Below are 22,627 nucleotides of genomic sequence, written 5' to 3'. Positions count from 1 at the left end.
TCGTCATAATGAGCAGACATTCGATGTATGTATATAAATGGATGATATTTCAATGATCGATACGTAAATAGCAGCGTCCAATTAAGTTTTAAAATTCTTTATTAAATAGTGGAGCAAAACTTTTATCTTTTTGATAAAGTAACTTTAAAAAATGTAATTATACATTTTGTATTATACATTTTGTAATTATATAATTCACGACAATTAATAATTAATATTAATCAAATTTATATTAGTCCTGTATTGTGATACAAGTAAATGTGTGTTCAAATTTTATACAACAAAATCTCTCATCTCTTCTTTTACCACTTTTTATCACTACAAAATATTACCGCAATTTATTTGCTTTTATGTCACATGTTAATTGATAAATAGCAATTAAAAAAATTACAAATATTTTAAAAAATTTTGTTTTTTCGGAATATGAAAATTTAGCGTAAAATAATATTATAAAACAATATTAATTTAATTTATACATAAATAGTTTCTTGATCAAACTAAAAATAATATACATATTTAAATGAATATTAGATTTTACATTCATTGTTAGCCAATCACCAGAATTAATTTAAAACGTAAAAAAAAAGAAATAATAAATATGCAGCTTAAATTAGTACGAATCAAAGACAATGACAAAAATAAAAATTGTAAATTATTATTTTGTCGCAATCTTTAAAAATAATAATTATTTTTCTAATAATGCTTACAATTAAATATATTCCAATACTTGAAATTTTTCATCGATCTTGATTTAATTTGCTATTCGGAATGTAGTCGTGCAGTAAGATAGGAATCGCAAAATCGAGTGATTGACTCAACGGGAGGCCCCGATGTTAATTCGCTTTGCTTATTACAATTATTGATTAACTATCGATAATTGTATCGAATAAACTGTATCGTAAACTTTTTATCGAAGCGATTTATTTATTTCTTCGTTCCATATAAAAATATATTACTTTAATAGAGAAATAAAAGCGACAAAAAGATAAGAATTAAAAATTAATAAAATTTGTTATAATCTTCTAAAATAATTACAAATATAAATTATTTTTTAAATTTTATTAGAGAGAGAGAGAGAGAGAGAGAGAGAGAGAGAGAGGAGGGAAGAGAAAGAGAAAGGGTGAAAGGGAGAGGGAGAATAAAATATATTTAATCAGATGTTTTATCTAAATGTAATTTAAATGTCAATCGGATTGAGATCGCATAATATAAACGTAAACTCTTCACCAAAAATCAATTAAAATAATTAATTTAAACGGATTAAGAAAATAAAAAGCCGTAATATATCAATAACTAAATTATAATAATTGATTTAAAATCCTTAAAAACAACAAAATATTTTGCATAAATTTATTTTATATTGCATTAAATAAATGTCGTGGCAACGAATTAATTTACTTTTTCCAATGTTTAGCGCTCATTTTTTTTTTTTTATATAAAATATTATTATTTATTCAATTGAAATTTATCATGCAAACACACAATTGACAAATCTAATAATGAAAGTTCAATTGTAAGATAAATTACAAATTATATAAAAAAATAATAAAATAAAAATGGAAAATGGCAATATATAACAAAAAATTTATATAAAAATATTTATACATATACAAATTTATATAAATTTGTATAATAAATTATATAATAAAAAAAATTTTCCCGTCACGTACACCTTGACCTAAGTACGCAAACGACTCGTAATAAAATGCTTTTATATCATGATTAGTAGTGTCTCTGGGTGAGTTTTCGATTCTTGAGTTTTAAATTTCTTTCGCTTTTTTTTTCACGTTTTAACTGATAAAATTAATGATATTTATAATTGCTTGATATTTTTATTTTGTCCATTTGATTTGTTGCGCTTTGTTCGAGGAAGACAGCGACGATTTATAATAAAGTACTGTTGGCTTTTCCGGCAGGCGCATGACGATACAAACATCCCATTCAATGACTGATGAGATGAATGAATGACACGCGAGAGACGCGAAGATGCGTCTTCCAAGAAAACTCATTCAATGACGCATCGCTATTGGATAAACAATCGTGCGCGAAACGCATCAATTGCGTATGCATATGCGTCGCGGCGGCATCGACTAATCTTGATTAATCTTCATTTGGTGGAGAAAAATTATCCGATTATTTGCTTCACCAGTTATTATCGCGCGACCTTAATCGCAGAATCTCGTAAGAACGCTTGGAAGTCGTTGATCGCGGCAAATAATAAGATTACACGGCACAACAAAAACGTAATTATTATAAAAGTTATCGTATGATGATACATACATTTTAATAATCAATGTTAATTTTGATCGAAAATATTCGATTAAAATATTTTATTAATAATATGATTAATTAAAACGCAAAAGAGGAATTATTTCTAAATTTCAGAATTTATTTAGCGATTATGAATATGTTTTTATTTTTAAATTTGATTGTAATTAGACATGTGAATAAAAAAAAAAAAAACAACAAACCTCGTTTTTTTCAAAATTTTATATTTTTTTTTAAGTATTTAATATCTTTATATTTTAATTGCTGCAAATTAATATTTCATTACTTTTAACTTTTTAGACAAGAGATCTGAATTAATCTTTACTATTTCAAATGTAGCTCGCATTCCAATTGATTATATAGTTATGTAATAAATATTTTTAAAAATATAAGAACTTTAGTTTTTTTTTATTATGCTAACAGAAAATGTAAAAAAAAATATTATATTTAAAAAAATATAATTAAAAAAAGAATAAAATGTTTTTTTTATTGAAAAAATACTTTTTTTTTAATTACACGTCTTTTTCTATTAAAGAAAGGATAATTTTTTGCATCTCTGATTGTAATATATATCATATAAAAACTCTAATATATATAATATATTAAACGATAAAGTCCGAAGTTTAATCAATGAACTAACGTCGCGCTTATCGCGCAAAAAATGTCGTGAATGCGTTATATATGCAACGAGCGCCCGATAAATCGAGACGCGTGAAAGTCGTGCGACTGCTTCGAGTGGTACCTCCGAGTCATTTCGAATTGCTTTAATTACGAGAAGTTATGTGAAATCGATCGTTTCTATAAGCAAGCACGGGTGCGCGCGCAAAAATCCGGTCGCGAGAGTTTATCTCGTATAGGAGAGGAAGTGAATTATTATAATGACTATACGCACACTCTCGACACTCCCTTTCGATTCCGGAATTATCTTCGCATCGTGTCTGTCATTGTTTTTCCGCGCTACTTCTTCGATCATCGTGAAATGACAAAATATCGAAATACTAACAAAAGCATTAAAATTTCATAGATTGTTCTACTATTTCTCCTGAATATTTGTGCAAAAACTAAGCACAATTCTCTTAATGGTTTGGAAGTTATTTAAATTTAAAGTTACTATTGATTCTTATGGAAAATCGCTTATTGACAAATTTGATAAAGAAAAAATATTACCAATGAAATAAAAATTTTCACATATATTAAGGAAATTCTAATAAATATTTGTGCAAAACTTGATTTAGATCCACTAATTCGTTTAAAAGTTATTTACTAAAAATTGTAGAAAAATATTATCTGTCTCTTTTTCTCTTTCTGTAAATTACTCGTTTTTCATTGTTTTTTGCAGTTGATTTCAGAGGATATTCGATCAAAAGTTATTGCCATAAATTAGAAAAAATATTAATTACAACTATTTTCTTTTACAAAGACGTCAAAATCCATATTATTTTGTGATACTTTAATTTTTTTCACAACCCGAATTTATTTTTTTAATTTTTTAAACAGTATAAACGTAAGAAACATGTTTTCTTTTCAATTTTGACAATTTTTTGTTACTATTGTACATCCAGAACATCCTTAAACAATAGTCCGTAATGATTAGGAATGGGGATCAATAATAATAAAGCAATAATAAAAAAAATAATAAAGAATATTAAGACACAAATTTATTCAAATTATTTTACAATTATATTAAGTTTTCCGCAGTAATGTCAGTTGTTTGATGTCGATGGCACATATATGACAACTCTTCAAAATGACTCTTCTTTACATAACGTAAACATTTTTTTTCCGATTCTCTTCCGACACCCTTCGTAAGTTAATCGACAAACTCGGAGAGAGCGGCAAAGTAAATTCTATTACGAAGGAAAACGGTAATTTAGGATCGCGAAAGGTTAAGGCGCCTTTTATGGAAATAGTTCGTTCGTGGGTAAACGAGAAAACGAGCGTGATACGCACGTGGCACGGTATACACATGGCAGTTACAATTTTCATTGTAATCTGTGCAATTTTTTTTTCCCCCTGCAATTCACGCGATTTCCACTGACTCTTTTACAAACACCACGCGTCTTCTATAAAGGGGAAACCCTTCCATTAACCGCAACGGGCCGTGCAAATAGTTCTCAGGAAATAGCGTGGAAACGGAGCGAATTGCGAAATTTTCCCGACATCGTCGCGGAAAAATGCGCCGGTGTTCCGCAAAAAATTGCTCGCAGTTTGCGCCGCGAAGGCATAAAAGGCGAGACGAGCACGTGGGCGTCTCCTGTCAATTTTTAATTCCCGCTTTCGTTCTAATTACGCACAATTTTCCTTCATCCTCTCTCTCTCTCTCTCTCTCTCTCTCTCTCATCACGATCAACGTATTTCTCTCGCGAAAGAAATTGCTCAAGCGTATCAACTCGTGAAGTTGAGTGTTTCATTCCTCAACTTCAGGTAGCATGCAATTTTCCTAAAAGAGAACGACAGATCGGGACATCTTTTTCAAACATTTTATAGAGGCGTAGATAAGAAAAAATTTTTTTTTTTTTTAAATAATTTTTTTATAAGAAATGATTTTTTGTGAAAAAAAGGCCTCGTTTTTTTCAACTTTTTTTTTTTAGATATTTAATATCTTTATATTTTGATTACTACTAATAGATTTTTTGTTACTTTTAACTCTTTAAATAACAAATTTGAATTGACCATTATTATTTTAAATATAGCTCGCATTTCAATTGGTTACATTATGTAAATACAATTTTTTTTAATTAGGTAAATTCTTCAAAAACAAATTAAAATTGAACTTGAATAAATTGTAGATACAAAAATAGAGTCTGCGATTCTTTAAAATGCTTTAGTTAATATTTTAAATAATATTTTTGATAATACTTTAATAATAATTTGCCGCAAAAGTCTCATTACTCCATTAAAATTACTTTCAAAGAAAAAAAAAATTTTAATATAAGAACTCTAGAATTTCTTTTATGTTAACAAAAAAAAATATAAAAGAAAATAGTTATATTTAAAAAAATAACAAAAAAAGATTTCTTTTTAATAAAAAAAAAAATTGTTTTTCAACTATTCGTTTTTATTAAAAACAGAAAACGATTTTTTTTACATCTCTACATGTCTATATTTATAAAATATAGAAAATATTGTTATTTTTTTATAAACTTTATACGTACATTTCATCGCTTTATCATCCTTTTTCTTGGGTTTTTTTTTTTTAATGTCAGTTTGATTCTACATCGCACTCTTTATTAAAATCGATATTTAATTGTCTGATAGTTTTCGCGCCGCGGCTTGTGAGATCGAAAACAAAGATTTCCTATTTTAGTGAAAGAAGAAAAAAGAGAGCGGCTAATAAACGGTAAAGTTGCGCGTGAAAAAAGACGCTCTATTGTCTTTCTTTCGAGCGTTATGCATTAATTAGAATTGTTCATGCGGGGATATTAATTAGATTGTCTTCTTTCCCGCGACTATCACTATCGATACGCGACGCCATATATTTCACTCTTTACGAAACTAGACAATAAAAATTTGCATGGCTTCTTATTGTTCATGCATGCTTCGTCGAGAAAATCCCATATATGGTATATCCGAGTGATCAATTTGCATTTAGAAATCTGAAATGTATTCGATGAAAAGCGTACATAAGAATCTTTATAGAAATTAAAATATTTTCCTTCTGAGAAGAGAATGTTTTTTCTTTCTAAGAGAAATTTATTTAACAAAGTAATTAATCCATTCCTTCCTACGAGATTTTATAAATCAATCATTATCGCAAATAGAGTTTTTAAAGACTATATATATATATATTTAAGAAAAAAAAGCAAAAGATACAACAATTTACACACGCATCTTTTAGTAATCATATTGTGGTCCCGAAAGAATCGATTAAAAATTGAATTTTTAGATCGTGCGTAATAGCTGAAATCTCTCGATGATATAAGCGGTAGCTAATTAGTCAGATATGCGAAAAAAATATCTCGGAATTCCAATGGATGTATAAATAACGGCCGCAGGATATTACAAGCCGGCCAGTGCGACCGGAATGCAAAAATCGAAATTAATCTCGCGTCCGGTAACGGCTCGCATGCAAGACAAGGACGCGTTCAAAAGGCGCAACTTTTCCCTGGTTATAATAACGAGAGTCTCAGCAGTCAATCACATTACAACGAGAAAAACGTGGAAAGGGATAGCGCCTTTCCGCGGTTGCGGTTTCGCGCGTGTAAGCGCGCAAGGATAAAATACAATCTCGGAACTCGCGGACGAGGTCAACGACCTTCTCCATCTCCCCTGCAAGATGTCCCCTCCTCTCGCTATCGAAAGCATAGACTAAGAATGAACGGATATCCGAATTTTGAGAAAACACCAAAATCGAATTGCAATAATAATAAGTACATAATTAAATAAAAAAGAAATTTAATCCCAAAAAAACTTTTTTTGATTAAAAAAAAATTATTTATTTAAACACTTGCAAAAGAATTAGTTATTTCAATTAAGCAGCAAATATATTTGAATTAGTAAAATATTTTTTTTTAATAAAAGCAAGGTATGCTTTTATTCGCAAATAAAAAAATTTGTTTTTTATCTTTGTTACAGTTTATTATAACATTATTATAAAATTATCTTTTTTAAAATAAATTATTTGAAATTTTTATACTAAAAATATTCAAATAATTTATTTTAAAAAAGATAATTTTATAATAATATTATAATAATTTTAGAATAATTTAAAAATAATTTATTTAATATAACAAAACATTTTTGGAAACAAAGTATATATTTATTTAAGTAAAAAAATAAATATTAACAAAATATTTATTTGATTAAAAAAAATTTTATTTTTATTGTACAATCAAGCTTCGTTATTTTTTAGATTTAATAACAATAGAAATAAAAAATCGCAATTATTTTTACTAGAATCCAGTATATTTAATTCCTTTTTGTTTAAGAAATTTAACTTTTCTATAAAAATTACATTATACATAATAAATATTTTTTCCTTTACTAATATATTGTCTCTTAAATAATTGTCTCTTTATTTAAAAGTTTTATCTTTTTATTTAAAAGTTTTGTCTTTTTATTTAAAAGTTTTATCTATGAAGCCTCTGCAATTACCATTGCATCGCTGCTGCATCTGCGAGAAATAATGAGAGAAATTTTGAACGGAAAGGCGGGAAAGAGGAAAGGTCGCTGCATGCAAAGTTCGAGGCCTTCGGTGAAAGAGTGTAAATGTTTAAAGATTTAAAAAATCTTCATAAAACTTTCAATTTTCAATACAATAATATTATTTCAAAAATTATATTTTGTTTAAAATTTTATTATCCTATTTCCAAATAAAAAATTTTTAGATATTTAATTTGAAAATTCGATTCTAGTTTTCTTGTCGCATGTTAATTATATAATTATAAGAAATATTAAAAAGTTATACATTAATTTTATAAGATGGAATATATATATATTTAATTTTTAAAATCAGAGATTAATTTTAATAACTTCTTGCTAAGTAATTTCCCGGATCTCAATTTTTTCCGTCTTTGTTCGGAAAATCACCGAAAAATAATTCGTGTCGAATACAAGAAGATGAGTGCTCGTATGCTCGCTCGCATCTGGCCGACACATATAAGTGTGTGTGTGTCCGTAGATAGCTATAGAGATACCTCACACCATCGAAGATGCCGACGTGATTGACATTCAGGAAAGAAGTGCGTTCTTTCGCGAAAAAAAAATCTGCGGTTAAACATCCGAGAAATTGCAAACGAGAAGGCAAACCTGCTTCTAAATATTTTTTTTTTTTTTTGTAGTGCTGCAAACTTATAAATGTTTCGAAGAAGACAATTGGCTGCCGATCATTTCTTAAAAATAATACATTATTGTGAATTATAATCAACTTTAATTTCAAAAACTAAGTTAAGCCCGCGTGTAATAGAATATTATATTTATATTTCGCTACCTAATAATATTTGCACAAAAGCATTCTTGTGTGATTTTGTTATAAATATTCTCCAAGCTAAAAGTAGTGAGACGTATAGCGCCGTAAAAAAATTTATTTTCGGCGATTATGGAGAAACTCCTTCACCATAATTATTATTTCGCAAAGATACCTGGGCGTTGCTATTGCAACCTAAGAACGCGTTTTACGGATTGAGTCGATTGACCTACATTTAAGAAAAGAAAGTATAGTGGACGAAGGTGTCGGGAAACATTACATTTATCCATATCTGTATCGCTCAACTTTGTTAAATATGTATATATATATATATATATATATATATATATATATATATATATATATATATAATAAGCGGAACTTTTTTTAATTTTTATCAGAAACTATAGTTCTATAGTTCCTGATAAAAATTAAAAAAAATTCCGCATTCCTTATATTAAAAAATCGAAATTGAAAAAACGTCGTACTAACTTCGCGAATCTAGCACGACACCCTCCGCTCTAAAATACTAAAGCGCGTTAAATTTTATCATTTTTGGCAAGAGTTCCCGATAATTCCAGTTAAGTTCAGTATATATATATGCAATTTCAGAGCGATATTCCATCAATTAATAATTTTTAATGAATTTTTAATATTCACGCCTAGCACGACACTCTTCCCTCTAAAGTACTAAAATGCGTTAAATATTATTATTTTTGACAAGAGTTCCCGATAGTTCTAGTCAAGTTCAACATATATATGTAATTTCGGAGCGATATTCCATCAATTACTAATTTTTTTTGAATTTTTAATATTTACGCCCAGCACGACATTCAGTGAAAAAGTGTCGTGCTGATGATTTTTCGCAGTTCTAACGATAGTTCTCGATAATTCTATTAGAGTTCTATGCTTTAGAAATATTTTTATGAAGAGTTCCCATCGTTTATTATTTTTTAAATAATTTTTATTAATTATCTCCAGCACGACACCTTCCCCTCTAAAGTATTAAAACGCATTGAATTTTATTATTTTTGGTAAGAGTTCCCGATAGTTCTAGTCAAGTTTAGGACATATATGCAGTTTTGAAGCGATATTCCATCAATTACTAATTTTTAATGAATTTTTAATATTTTCGCCCAGCACGACATTCAGTGAAAAAGTGTCGTGCTGATGATTTTTCGCAGTTCTAACGATAGTTCTCGATAATTCTATTAGAGTTCTATGCTTTAGAAATATTTTTATGAAGAGTTCCCATCGTTTATTATTTTTTAAACAATTTTTATTAATTATCTCCAGCACGACACCTTCCCCTCTAAAGTATTAAAACGCGTTGAATTTTATTATTTTTGGTAAGAATTCCTGACAGTTCTAGTCAAGTTCAGCACATATATGCAATTTTGAAGCAATATTCCAACAAAAATTGTTTAAAAAATAGTAAACGATGGGAACTCTTCATAAAAATATTTCTAAAGCATAGAACTCTAATAGAACTATCGAAAACCATCGTTCGAACTGCGAAAAATCATCAGCACGACACTTTTTCACTGAATGTCGTGCTGGGCGTAAATATTAAAAATTCATAAAAAATTAGTAATTGATGGAATATCGCTCCGAAATTACATATATATGTTGAACTTGACTAGAACTATCGGGAACTCTTGTCAAAAATAATAATATTTAACGCATTTTAGTACTTTAGAGGGAAGAGTGTCGTGCTAGGCGTGAATATTAAAAATTCATTAAAAATTATTAATTGGTGGAATATCGCTCTGAAATTGCATATATATGCTGAACTTAACTAGAACTATCGGGAAATCTTGCCAAAAATGATAAAATTTAACGCATTTTAGTACTTTAGAGGGGAATGTCGTGCTAGATTCGCGAAGTTAGTACGACGTTTTTTCAATTTCGATTTTTTAATATAAGCAATGCGGAACTTTTTTTTAATTTTTATCAGGAACTATAGAACTATGAAAAGTGCTATTAGAACTCTTAATATTTTTTTGAAATTCATAAAACATTGTGCCAACTTCACAGACACATTTCGTTTGGCATCAATTTGACGTGATTTTGACAATTGTTTTCGTTTCTTAAATCAAATTGAATCGAATTGATTTTAATTTATTCCGCAATAATCGTTGATACTCAATTTAAAATTTGCTTTACAAACCATCTGTTTTACGTATGCGATTAATAATACCTATAGTGCACCTTAAAAGACATTTTAAAAAGATATCTTAAATGCATATTTTCTACTAAAAAATCAAAGTATTCAAGGACATTCAGTATTTATGAATATCGATGAAATATTTTATAATGCTTTAAACGAATCTGAATAAAGTTAAAACACAAATTTATATTCTTTATCTATCTATTATATTCTAAGGTATATCAGGTTTTTGAATGTTTGTGCATTTAAAGTCACTTCAATCAAATTTCGATTAACTTAATCGGCTTAATTAATTTAATTAGCAGAATTGCCTGCAGCTAAAAAATATTTTCAACTTATACGAGATTGTTTCCAATTTCATCTTCTTTTCCATGTATAAAATAATACACACTATTGAAAAATTTGTGTTTTCTTAAAAAATATGCCGGTTTTTGTCAAATGTATTTGACAAAAAATGTATTTTAAATTTTTATATTAAATATATTTAATACAAAATTCATTTTAAATTACTTACAAAGTTTGTATTCATTTTGTGTTGAAATATTAACATCTATATTATGTTAAATTCACACAAAAATTTCTGTGCGGACATACAAGATTTGTGAAATTTAAATCAAATTTTCCAACAGTGGAAAATTAATAATTCAATGTCCATATTAATAAAATTGCATTGACAGATGCAAGTTACTATGCTAAGATTGAACAATTATTGAAATACATATATAGTGCAAAATATGATGCATCTCGAACAGTGTGTCGTCGATCACTTTTAGTGTCTCGATTTTAAACCTTGTCCGCGAGATAAGAGAGCGCCGAAAGTATGCGGTCGTGTACGATGATTGTCCTACCACATGACAGAGTGAAATTAAGATCGTGACTGACTAATGTGCGCTTACGTGACATCGGCACCAAGAGAGACACGCTTCGAAAGGTCTAACCGCATCCTTGCGCCGGAGTTACGGCGGTTACGTAAGAAGAAAAGTGAGACGCTCGGAAGGAGAGAGATAGAGAGAGAGAGAGGGAGAAAGAGAAGTCCGAGGAACGGGACAGAAGTCGAGGAAATGTGTATCAACGCGATCGACTGTTAACTCGTATCAACTATTAACTCGATTTTTCCAGATCCGTCCGGTGCCTGTTACGAGACGACATTTCATATATGTCAAAGGACGTAAAAAAAGGATAATATTACGACATTTGTAAAGCAATAATTACGCGCCATTACATGTCATTAAAATTCGCGACTTAGGAGTTTAATGTTTTTCTTTGACAGTAACACAATAGTAAAATTTTTACAAAAATAATTAAACGATTGTATGAAATAAAAAATTATGTACGTATATGTATATATATATTTTTTAAATTATATATATATATATATATTTTTAATTGCACGTTACTTACTTGAATACGGCGCTAATTCAAATATAACGACAGTTGATGTCTGTGTTCACAGTGTGAATGCGAATTTTCGATTATTGCGTATTGCAATCCGATCGAACGCGATCGAAGTGAAAGCCAATCGTTTACATTGTACGCCAAATGAAAAGCGCATTGAAGATTGCATAAAATTACATAAAAGAAATTCATATCTTCGTAGAGCATCATTGAAGTAACACGTGAACTTATGTTCACGCGCGATTAACTCGCCTTAAGATTAATTATCTTTCCTATCTTTTTCACGGACCTTCTAATCTAACTGTTACGTAAAGAAGCAAGGAGTAATATCAACGAGAAGTGACATAAGCACGACATAGTCGAGACTTTGAAAAAAAGGCGAGAGAATATTTCGTTCAATGGCATTTTATTAAACAATTAAAATTAACAAATAAATTCTGTCATTAATAATACGGAACATATCTATTGCATAAAAATAAAAGCACATTGTGTTATTTTTACACTTTTTTCAGTTTTAATAATTCAATATGTGAGTTCAATTAACACAACATCAATATGTTAAATTAACACATAAATGTGTTAAATATTTGTTAAATGTGTCTTAAATATGTGTTAAATATGTGTTAAATATCTGTTAAATATATGTTTAATATGTGTTGACTATGTGTTAAATTTGTGTTAAATTTGTGTTAAATAATATGTTAAATATGTGTTAAATATGTATTTAACATGTGTTAAATAGATGTTAAATATGTGTTAAATATGTATTTAACATGTGTTAAATAGATGTTAAATATGTGTTAAATATCTGTTAAATATATGTTTAATATGTGTTAAATTTGTGTTAAATAATATGTTAATTATGTGTTAAATATGTGTTAAATTTGTGTTAAATAATATGTTAAATATGTGTTAAATATGTGTTAAATATGTGTTAAATATGTGTTGAATATGTGTTAAATATGTGTTAAATATGTGTTAAATATGTCTTAAATATTTCCTAAATATGTGTTAAATATATGTTTAATATGTGTTAAATATGTGTTAAATTTGTGTTAAATAATATGTTAAATATGTGTTAAATATGTGTTAAATATGTGTTGATCATGTGTTAAATATTTGACACAAAAATTTCAACCAATATATTTTTTAACAAGAAAAGATAACTTTTCCTATGTAATGTAAAAATAAAATAAAATCTCGATTGCTGAAAAATAATATCAAACGCATTGTAAAGGTACTTCTTGCCGGAGATTAACGTTGTGCGCTCTGCACGATAAAATACGTTCGCCCTATAACGGAATCGTAAATGAATGATTCTCCCGGCACGAATGCCTCGCGTGTTTTCCGCGTTTACTCTCTGTTTACTCTTGCGATGCGAATTTTCAACGTGCTTCACGGTAAGCAGTAACTTTCTTCGTACGTGCAAACGTGTTTTCATTATTGCGAACGCCCTCGCACACATAAACATAAGAACGATCGGGCAACGATCGATCTCCGTTTGCGGGACGATGAGCATCTTTTCTCGCCAACTATTTGACCTCCTTAACTTTCTGTGTGTTTCAACTTGTTAGAGTAGAGATTGAAAGAAACGCGGCTTCTCTCTCTCTCTCTCTAATACTGTATTTATTGCCCCCAATTTTCCTCGATCTATTTCATTCTTGTGTATTTATTATATATATATATATATATATATATATATATATATATATATATATATAAATATAATTATATAGTATTAAATATATAAAATATATATAATATAATATAATATATAATATAAAAATATATAATTATAGTATTAATAGTATTATGTATATATATATATATATATATATATATATATATATATATTATATATTTATATATTTATATTAATACTATATAATTATATATTTTTATATTATATATTATATTATATTATATTTTAAAATATATATATATATATTTTATATATTTAATACTATATAATTACTATACTATATTTATTATATATATATATATAATAATTTATGATCTCTCGAAGTTCTTCTTGACATTTAGAAATCACATTTGCAATTCGATTATATTTAATTGGTTATTAGGATTGAATAATATTTGACTAAAATTAATTATATATTTATGATTCTTTTCCGCAATTCAAAATTGAATACATAGAAAATTTGAATCAATTATGAATGCGAAATTCTATGCAGCAACTCTGTGTAGAATATCGGAAAATATGCGGAAAAAGGGAAATTAAGTAATGCATATGTGTTAATTAAAATAGGAGAAAAAATTTTGCTGCTATCCCCAAAATAATTTCTCTCTACATCTAAATATTTTCTTCAAATTCATCATAAAAATAAAATGCATACGATCTTTTTTTCGATTATCAACATAAAATAATAAAACGTTTCTAAAATACTTGGATAAAAACTAAAAAATAAGTATTTACATTTCCGACTCATATCTCTTTTTTTTTCCTATCGGTTCAAAGTTAACATTTATCGAACAAAGTTGCATGCCGTTTTAGCGCGGACGGAAGCTCGTCAATTATCAAAGAAAACTTTCCTGTAGGAGAAGCGAGCTACAATAAAACGCGCAAACAAGTGGATGATGCTCGGACATCCCACGTGTTTCGACCGCGATGCATACATACGTTTCCCGCATGGATATCCCACGAGGCCGCATTCCGTCGTCTCCTCGGGGTTTCAATAGACAGTATTTTTTATGCGATGCGTGTAGAACCGTACGTATACCTGCTCGATGCGTCATACAAGCCGAGTCGTCTCGATTATTACGAGCCCATATTCGCGTTTATCGCAAAATGTAGGCGTTTGATTCCAATCTTTTATTTATCTAGCATCTCGGGTGATGACAAATGGCCGTCTCTATAACACCAAGTTCCTGATCAATTTAACGATACGTGGGGTAAATCATAGGGTTGGATGAGATATCAAGACTAGACTAGACTTAATATTGTCTCATCTTGTCTCGAAAATCGAAATAAAATCAAGATTTTTAATTAGTTATCAATACTAAGATCAAGATTGTCGAGATTATTAATCTTGTCAAGATTATCAGTTTAAAAAAAAAAAATTAAAATATGTATATCTGTGTATAAAAAACTCACTATATTGTACAGACTGAAAAAATTTTATTTAATAAATGAAAACATTTATATTAACAAATTTGTGAAAAAGCCCAAGGAGTTTCGTCCTTGGAAATGTAAACATACACTTTTTTCACAATTGCTTCACACAAATGCAACGTAAACAAACTTTATTTTTCCTTATTTTATGATAGAAAAAAGTATTAAAACTGTGAAAAACTTTAAAATCTTGGAAACTATTGGTCAAAAACTTTTTTTCCCATATTCTTCGTCAGAAATGCCTTCAGAAACAACCCTTTAAATAAATTAGTAATAGTCCAATTGCTCAATATTAGATTAAAATTATTAATAAAATCGAGACAAAACAATACAAGGCAAAATCTTTCATCAAGATTCACTCAAGACAAGATTTGTTTCTAAAAATTTTCAATATCAATACAATATTTCTTCGAATATCATCTTGTCTTGAATCTTGTGTAAGCGCAATAAATTAAAATAAAATTTTTCACAATTACAAGTAAATTATCATTTACGAGATATAGAAAAAAAAATTTTTAAATAATTAATATTTTATATAAAAACAACGTTTCGTAAAATTTTAAATAACAGTTTAAGAAGAATTTACAGCATTGTGTGCGTGCTTTTAGAAAATTCTGTTATGCTTGCGAAACGTTTATCGCACTTTATCTGCTGCTCTGCAGATACGCAACGTGTGCAAACATGTGGGATTTGCATTTTATACTTCGTGGTCTCAGCTGGTGGTCTGACAAGGCACTTATGCGATTTATACAAAATGTCTGTAGTATATCGTATTATCTTTTTTCGTCCTCCGATTTGGCAGCGATTATCACATGTGCCTTACTGTAGTCGTCGCGTAAATTTACACGCTCGATCGTACTCTTACGTTAATGTGATTTTGATTACGACAGCTATTGGTCGGCTCTCAAAATTTATTTTCGTCGTATGAGGCTTCCTTTGCTTAGATTGCCGTAAATCAGTGTTTATATATTACATGTTGGGGAAAAGAAAATCACTGAATTTGCGCCTTTTGATCCGTCATAGCAAACGTACACTGTGATAAAATCGCGAACTTTGTGATGAGTTTCTGTGTTGAGTTTCAGCCTTCTTCGTGAAAATTGTATTCCATCGCGCTCTCTTCATTCTTGAACAAACTCTTTTCTTCCCATCTATTTTTAATTTATATTTTTGTAATATTAATATTCAAATTTTCCCAGGAAATGTCTACTCAGATCTTGTTAATTGAAATTTTCTTGAAAACTCTCCGATTTTCTAAGTATTTTTTGTGTGCAAAATTCTAGATGAAAGGAATATTTTAAATTTTTTGGTGCAACTTTCTAAAATAAATTTTTTTATTGCATGCTTTTTTTAATGTTTCTGAATTATACAAAAGAAAAACGCAAAGTCTTAAATTTCAAGATTTGTAAGTGTATTGAAAAAAATTGAACAATTTTCGTAAAATAAATAAACATTTTTCTCTTGCTTATAAAATTTTCATTTTCTATCACTAAAAATTATATATAATAAAGTATATGTATTGCATATTCAATATTTTGTTAAAACATTGAGCATGTAAACAAAGAGATAGATATATAATGTGTTTTTAATATATTTTAAATACATAATTTCACTTGGCTTATCAAGTGCTTACTATATAAGTGCAATATTATTAAAGAGAAATTCTTTATTTAAGGATGCATGTATCATATGTCAAAACATGAAACACATTCGTAAATTGTTCCACTATTTCTTCTAAGAATCTGTGCAAAATCTCAGCACAATTTTCTTAACGGTTTAGAAATTGTTCAATTTTAAAGTTTGTATTGATTCTTATAGAAAATTGCGTATATAGTATTTATTGGCAAATTTGACAAGAAAAAAATAAGGCTAACAAAATTAACATTTTCACATGTATTAAAACTCTAATAAATATTTGTCCAAAACTTATTTATTTATATTTGCTCGTTTAAATTGTAGCAAAATATTTACAATAACCCTGAATTTTTCTATAAATCACTGGTTTTAATTTCTTGCAATTGATTTCAAGAAGTATTCATGACCAAAAATTCTTGTCAAAAATTAGAGAAAATATTAAGGATGTACAATAGTAGTAAAAAATTGTCAAAATTAAAAAGAAAACATGTTTCTTACGTTTATACTGTTTAAAAAATTAAAAAAATAAATTCGGGTTGTCAAAAAAAAATTAAGTATCACAAAATAATATGGATTTTGACGTCTTCGTAAAAAAAAATAGTTGTGATTAATATTTTTCCTAATTTATGCCAAAAACTTTTGATCGTGAATATCTTCTGAAATTAACTGTAAAAAACAACAAAAAACAAGTAATTTGCAGAAAGAGAAAAAGAGACAGATAATATTTTTCTACAATTTTTAGTAAATAACTTTTAAACGAATTAGTGGATCTAAATCAAGTTTTGCACAAATATTTATTAGAATTTTCTTAATATATGTGAAAATTTTTATTTCATTGGTAATATTTTTTCTTTGTCAAATTTGTCAATAGACGATTTTCCATAAGAATCAATAGTAACTTTAAATTTAAATAACTTCCAAACCATTAAGAGAATTGTGCTTAGTTTTTGCACAAATATTCAGGAGAAATAGTAGAAAAATCTGAAATTTTTATGCTTTTGTTAGTATTTCGATATATGTCACATACATCCTTAATTACAACTATTTTTTTTTTTTTACAAAAACCACATTATTTTGTCATGTTTAATTCTTTTTATAATCCAAATTTATTTATTTATTTGATTTTCTAAATAGTATAAACGTAAGAAATATGCTTATCTTTTTTTTTAAATTTTGACAGTTCTTTGCTACTATTATACAGCCCAAACATCCTTAAATCCCCAAGTCCCAATAAAATTCCTACAAGAGATTCCTGATTTTTTCAGGTACAAAAGAAATTCCTGTTTTCCACATTTTTCCAGGGAGCTCGATGCCGTTGTCCTATTGCGAGAAGATTCATTCGTGATTCTCGCGGTGTGTCATCCTGTCATCTCGGTCTTTCGCGATTCATTCGCGATTCCTGGACCGTACCAGCCGATCATCAGCCACCTGTTTACGTTCACGTAGGAAACACCTTGGTCTCGACACAAAAACCCAGTTAGCAAAACAGCCGAGCTGGGCGTTTCTCGAGGACGATTGTCGATCACGAGTTAAACCCGCGTTTAAGTTAATCCTCGGAAACGACGGAGACTGATTTTATCGTAAGACGCGACGAGTTTTATGCATCCTGCCCCCGCGAAGAATGACCGAAAAAAATGTCGTCTGCATACGAATGTATGAGGGTGTGTCAAGCGGGATAATAAAGTCGCGAGGTGCGGAAGCGAATTAAAAATTAACGGATCATTGACGAATAATTTAAATTCTTTGCTAAACGAAAATATTATGTCGCCCTACATTATTAGATAATTTATTTTCTTAGAATATTATTTTCTTATTTTCTTAGAATATTTTCTTCTTATTTGTTAGAATATTATTTTCTTGTTAAAAAATATACCGGTTTAAAAATGGTTGTGTTAAATATTTAACACATCTATGTATAACTTAATACATTGCTGTTGTGTTAATTGAACTCAAAGGTTAAATTATTAAAACAGTAAAAAAAAATGAAGAAAATAACACAACGTGTACACATTTTTAATTTTACACGAAACATATGTTCCGTATTATTAGTGACGGAATTTTTTCTGTTAAAATCTACAAAGATGCTGATTTTATTCTATAATAGAAATAAGAGTGATTCTATATTGTCACATTTTTTTGAAATAATTTTGTTTATTAAAAATACATTTATTTTATATAAAATTTATTTCAAATTACAAAATTTGCATTTATTTTATATTGAAATATTAACATAATATTAATCTCGCCATTTAACATACTATTTAAAATAATACAAAAAATATGTGTTAATTGACTGTTTGAGATATGGGATATATGTTTTTAAGCTAAACTTTTCAACAGTGTATACAAGGTGAGTCATAAATATGTTTTAAAGCTTTACGAGCCTGTTCCTGAATAAAAAGTATGAATAAATGTTCCTTAACATCAGGTCGAAAATGTTTCGTTATCAAACTAATAGACACAAATCATTCTTTTGTTAATAACTCTTTAGTAATTCACAAGCGACACTTAAACTCTTTTGGAGGATATTCAAGATAGTGATCTCGACAACATATGTCAAGATCAAGGTCAAGGTCATTTGGTTCATTCTTGTAAAGTTTTGGCATTATACATATGTCCTCAATACTGGAAATGCTTCGAAATGATATCTTCTAAAAACTATATACGATTCCCATATAGTTGTTAAAAGTTACTTTTAAGTTACTAGAAATTTACTCTTTTCAATATATATCAAAATGAAAAAAAATCAGTGAGAAGTCACCTTTTATAGATATTTACTCAAATAGTGTTATCAAATAATTAAAAATTTTGAATTATAAATGAGTATTTTTTTTTTGTTTATAAGAGATGCTGAAAATGTACACTGTTACAATAAATTAATGAATCAATACTAATATTGCTCAGTTGAACTGCCTCAAGCATACTGATTTGATTGTAGGTACGTTGTACTCTTTCCATACTCTTACTGCACTTAAGTACAGAGTACATTAAAATGTCCCTACATTAAAATGCCCTTTCCCTTTCTTTTAGCGAATTATAGTAGCGTGTGTTGGTAAATAAATACTATTCCATAATTAAAATATTAGAGACACAACATCGTGGAAAGAAAGAATCTGATCTGACAATGAAACTCGATTATTATGAAATCTATTTGTGTTTATTATTTTGATAACGAAGTATTTCATCAGTCTAATATTCATAGGAACATTTGTTCATTCTTTTTATCCAGCTCACAAAGTTTTAAAACATACTTATGATTCACCCTGTATATAAATAAATCTCATCTCATATTTTACGTAAGGTTTGAAGAAATATTTTATGTTTTTAACACTTTAAACTCTACATCTATCTCTCTCTCTCTCTCAGACTCATATACAGGGTGTCCTAGACCACCAGTACACTCCTTTTCTTTCAAAAACTAAGCATTTTAGAGAAGAACGTTTTGAACAAAAATTGTATGGTTTTGAGGGGAACATAAGATGGTGTCATTGGGTTTGACCTTGGATGGCATCGTTAAGGTCAAGTCAAGGACATCTTTAATTTCTTAAATAGAAATCCCCATTTTTTATTACATATTCTTGTAGCTTATCTCGAGAGCTTTTCAAAACACTATAATAAAGTATTTTTTTATTAAGAATTTTTTGAGTTATTTTGTATCTTAATCTGACATATTTTAGTATAAAATATAAAATATCTCGAAAATTATTTAGTATTCGATAATTGTATCGTAATACTTTTATGTACAGAATAATAAGATGAATCAAATAGTGTAAAGAAAAAATAAATAATTGTTATAAAAAAATATATTGCAAATAATTACACTTTTTTTTAAAAACAATTATTTTTTGTACACCATAGTTTTGAAAAGCTCTTGAGATAAGCTACAAGAATATGCAATAAAAAATGGGGGTTTCCCTTTAAGAAATTAAAAGTGTCCTTGACTTGACCTTAACGATGCCATCCAAGGTAAAACCAATGACACCATCTTATGTTCCCTTCAAAACCATACAATTTTTATTGAAAACGTTCTTCTCTAAAATGCTTAGGTTTTGAAAGAAAAGGAGTGTACGGGTGGTCTAGGACACCCTGTATATAACAAAAGTTATATAATAAATAAAGTTTTATTTATTATTACAACATCATCTTCTAGTGTTGTTTATTAATTTAATTCACAGAGATTTTGAAAACTTACCCTGCAGCAAGAATCCATGCAGCGCGAGGTTCATGGCTATGATATGATTGATTCCTTCAGCCTAAAAGAAAGATAGATACATAGATATAATAAATTTTTTGAAAATAATTTTTGGAAAAGAACTCAATTTATAAGCCCGTTATACAAAATTAATTATGTAATTTAATTACCTCTATAAATTACATTGAATATATTTAAACATGTAAAATATTGATAATATATAAAATATTGCGATAATAATTTTGGTATATATGTATCTTTAATATATGTGTAATGAATAACTAAGCTCTTTCGCACAAATGAAAAGAGAAAATACTCGGTACGTTGAGCATATAACGGAAACAAAAACGTCAACGACAAGAAAATTTGCTAACATCATTCTAACAATTTCTCAACGGATAATAACGTAATAACGAGCTACGCTAATTGCAACTAAATCGCTCGGAGGCGTATAAAGAATAACCGAGGCAAATAAACTCGTCCCCCATCGCGCTCTTTGTGTGCTCTTGCGGACGAACAGTAGCTTCAAAAGATGTGTGTGTTACAACACCACCACATTGGTGTGTCAATATTTGTCTGAAAGCATCGGCACACGAGAGAAGAGAAGAGGATGAAGCGCCGCTCAGCCCGATATATTTCGGTGCCGCTTATGTACATATTATCGCGATCGATCAAATGCCCCCGAGTACTAGTTAATTATCCCGTCTATTAATTAAATGGAAGTTGGGCAATTTTTTGCGGCGAGAGAAAGTCCTTAGAGATATAGTTGGAAACGCAATTAAAAAACCATTCGCGACTAGTGTCTTGTGGATATCATAATTTTATGGGATTCAGACGGTAATTCAAAAATCTTTGTTTCAAAAACATTTATTTTATTACAACAGACTAATTAATTTATTAAAAGTAAAATAAAATTTTATATATGTATAAAATGTGTGTGTACACATTAAAAATAAATTTTTTTTTAATCAAATAAATATATTTATTTATTTGTGAATTTTTTTTACTTAAGTAAATAATATTTTGTTTTCAAAAAAATGTTTTGTTGTTGAATAAATTATTAGTTGTATGTAATAAAAATTAATATTTTTAAATAAAAAGAATTAGGCGAGGGAACCAGCACTGTATTCAGATGCAAAATATGTTTATTCGATCTTAAAAAATTCGCGAACATTTCGGTCCTTTCTTTAGACCATCCTCAGCGCAAACAAATAAAAAAACAAATAATAAACCGACACAATCTATATAAAACAATTAGAATAAAATAATAGTCTACAAACGCACGGAAACGCTTTAAAGAATATAAATAATAAACGGTAATAAAACTTAGGCATGCCAATTATGTTGAAAGAATAAATTAAATAAAACGGTCAATAAATTAAATAAATAAATTAAATAAAACAGAAGTCAAATGTTGTGTATACGTCGTTCATAGGCTGTGTCTCTCCATTGTTCCAAAACACAGAGCCTAATTCTTTTTGTTAATCATTTGGAACTTTCAAATATTTATATTATTATTTTTAAAGTACATTATTAAAAATTTTAATATAATAAAATATGTATTTAAAGATAAAAATTATTTATTAAAATAAAATTATATTTTTAAAACAAGCAACCAAAAATTAAAAAAATTTTTTAAGAAGAAAATAATTTAGTACAATAAAGATAAAAAAATTAATTCCTTTTTTTTTACTTGCAATATATATATATATATATATATATATATATATATGCTGATAAAGTAACTAATAATTTATCTCTTGCAAGTATTTGATCAAATATTATTTTTACATAAAAAAAAATTGGGTTTTAGTACGTGTTTTTTTAATGTACATATATTCTTTACCTTCATATTTTCTTATTTATTTAGCAGTTAAAAAAAGCCGGAAAATGCGATATCTTGAAAAAAAAAAAAATTGTCTATCCACGTAT

The 22,627-nt window shown here is 28.0% G+C and overlaps 1 protein-coding gene across 2 annotated transcripts in view; it reads right to left on the bottom strand.

Moving 5' to 3' along the window:
• LOC126852228 (serine-rich adhesin for platelets-like) overlaps positions 1–22,627 on the bottom strand; it is a 77,605-nt gene that overhangs the window by 28,007 nt on the left and 26,971 nt on the right. For both annotated transcript variants that reach the window (XM_050596787.1, XM_050596788.1), the window contains exon 2: positions 20,696–20,756. In XM_050596787.1, coding sequence (XP_050452744.1) covers positions 20,696–20,729 — 34 coding nt within the window. In that variant the 5' untranslated portion in view covers positions 20,730–20,756. The remainder of the gene's footprint in view (positions 1–20,695; positions 20,757–22,627) is intronic.

This window comes from Cataglyphis hispanica, chromosome 10 (assembly GCF_021464435.1).
Source record: "Cataglyphis hispanica isolate Lineage 1 chromosome 10, ULB_Chis1_1.0, whole genome shotgun sequence".
NCBI classification, from domain to species: Eukaryota; Metazoa; Arthropoda; class Insecta; order Hymenoptera; family Formicidae; genus Cataglyphis; species Cataglyphis hispanica.
The sequence above is the reverse complement of the archived record's forward strand: the minus strand, read 5'-3'. Positions and strand labels throughout refer to the sequence as shown.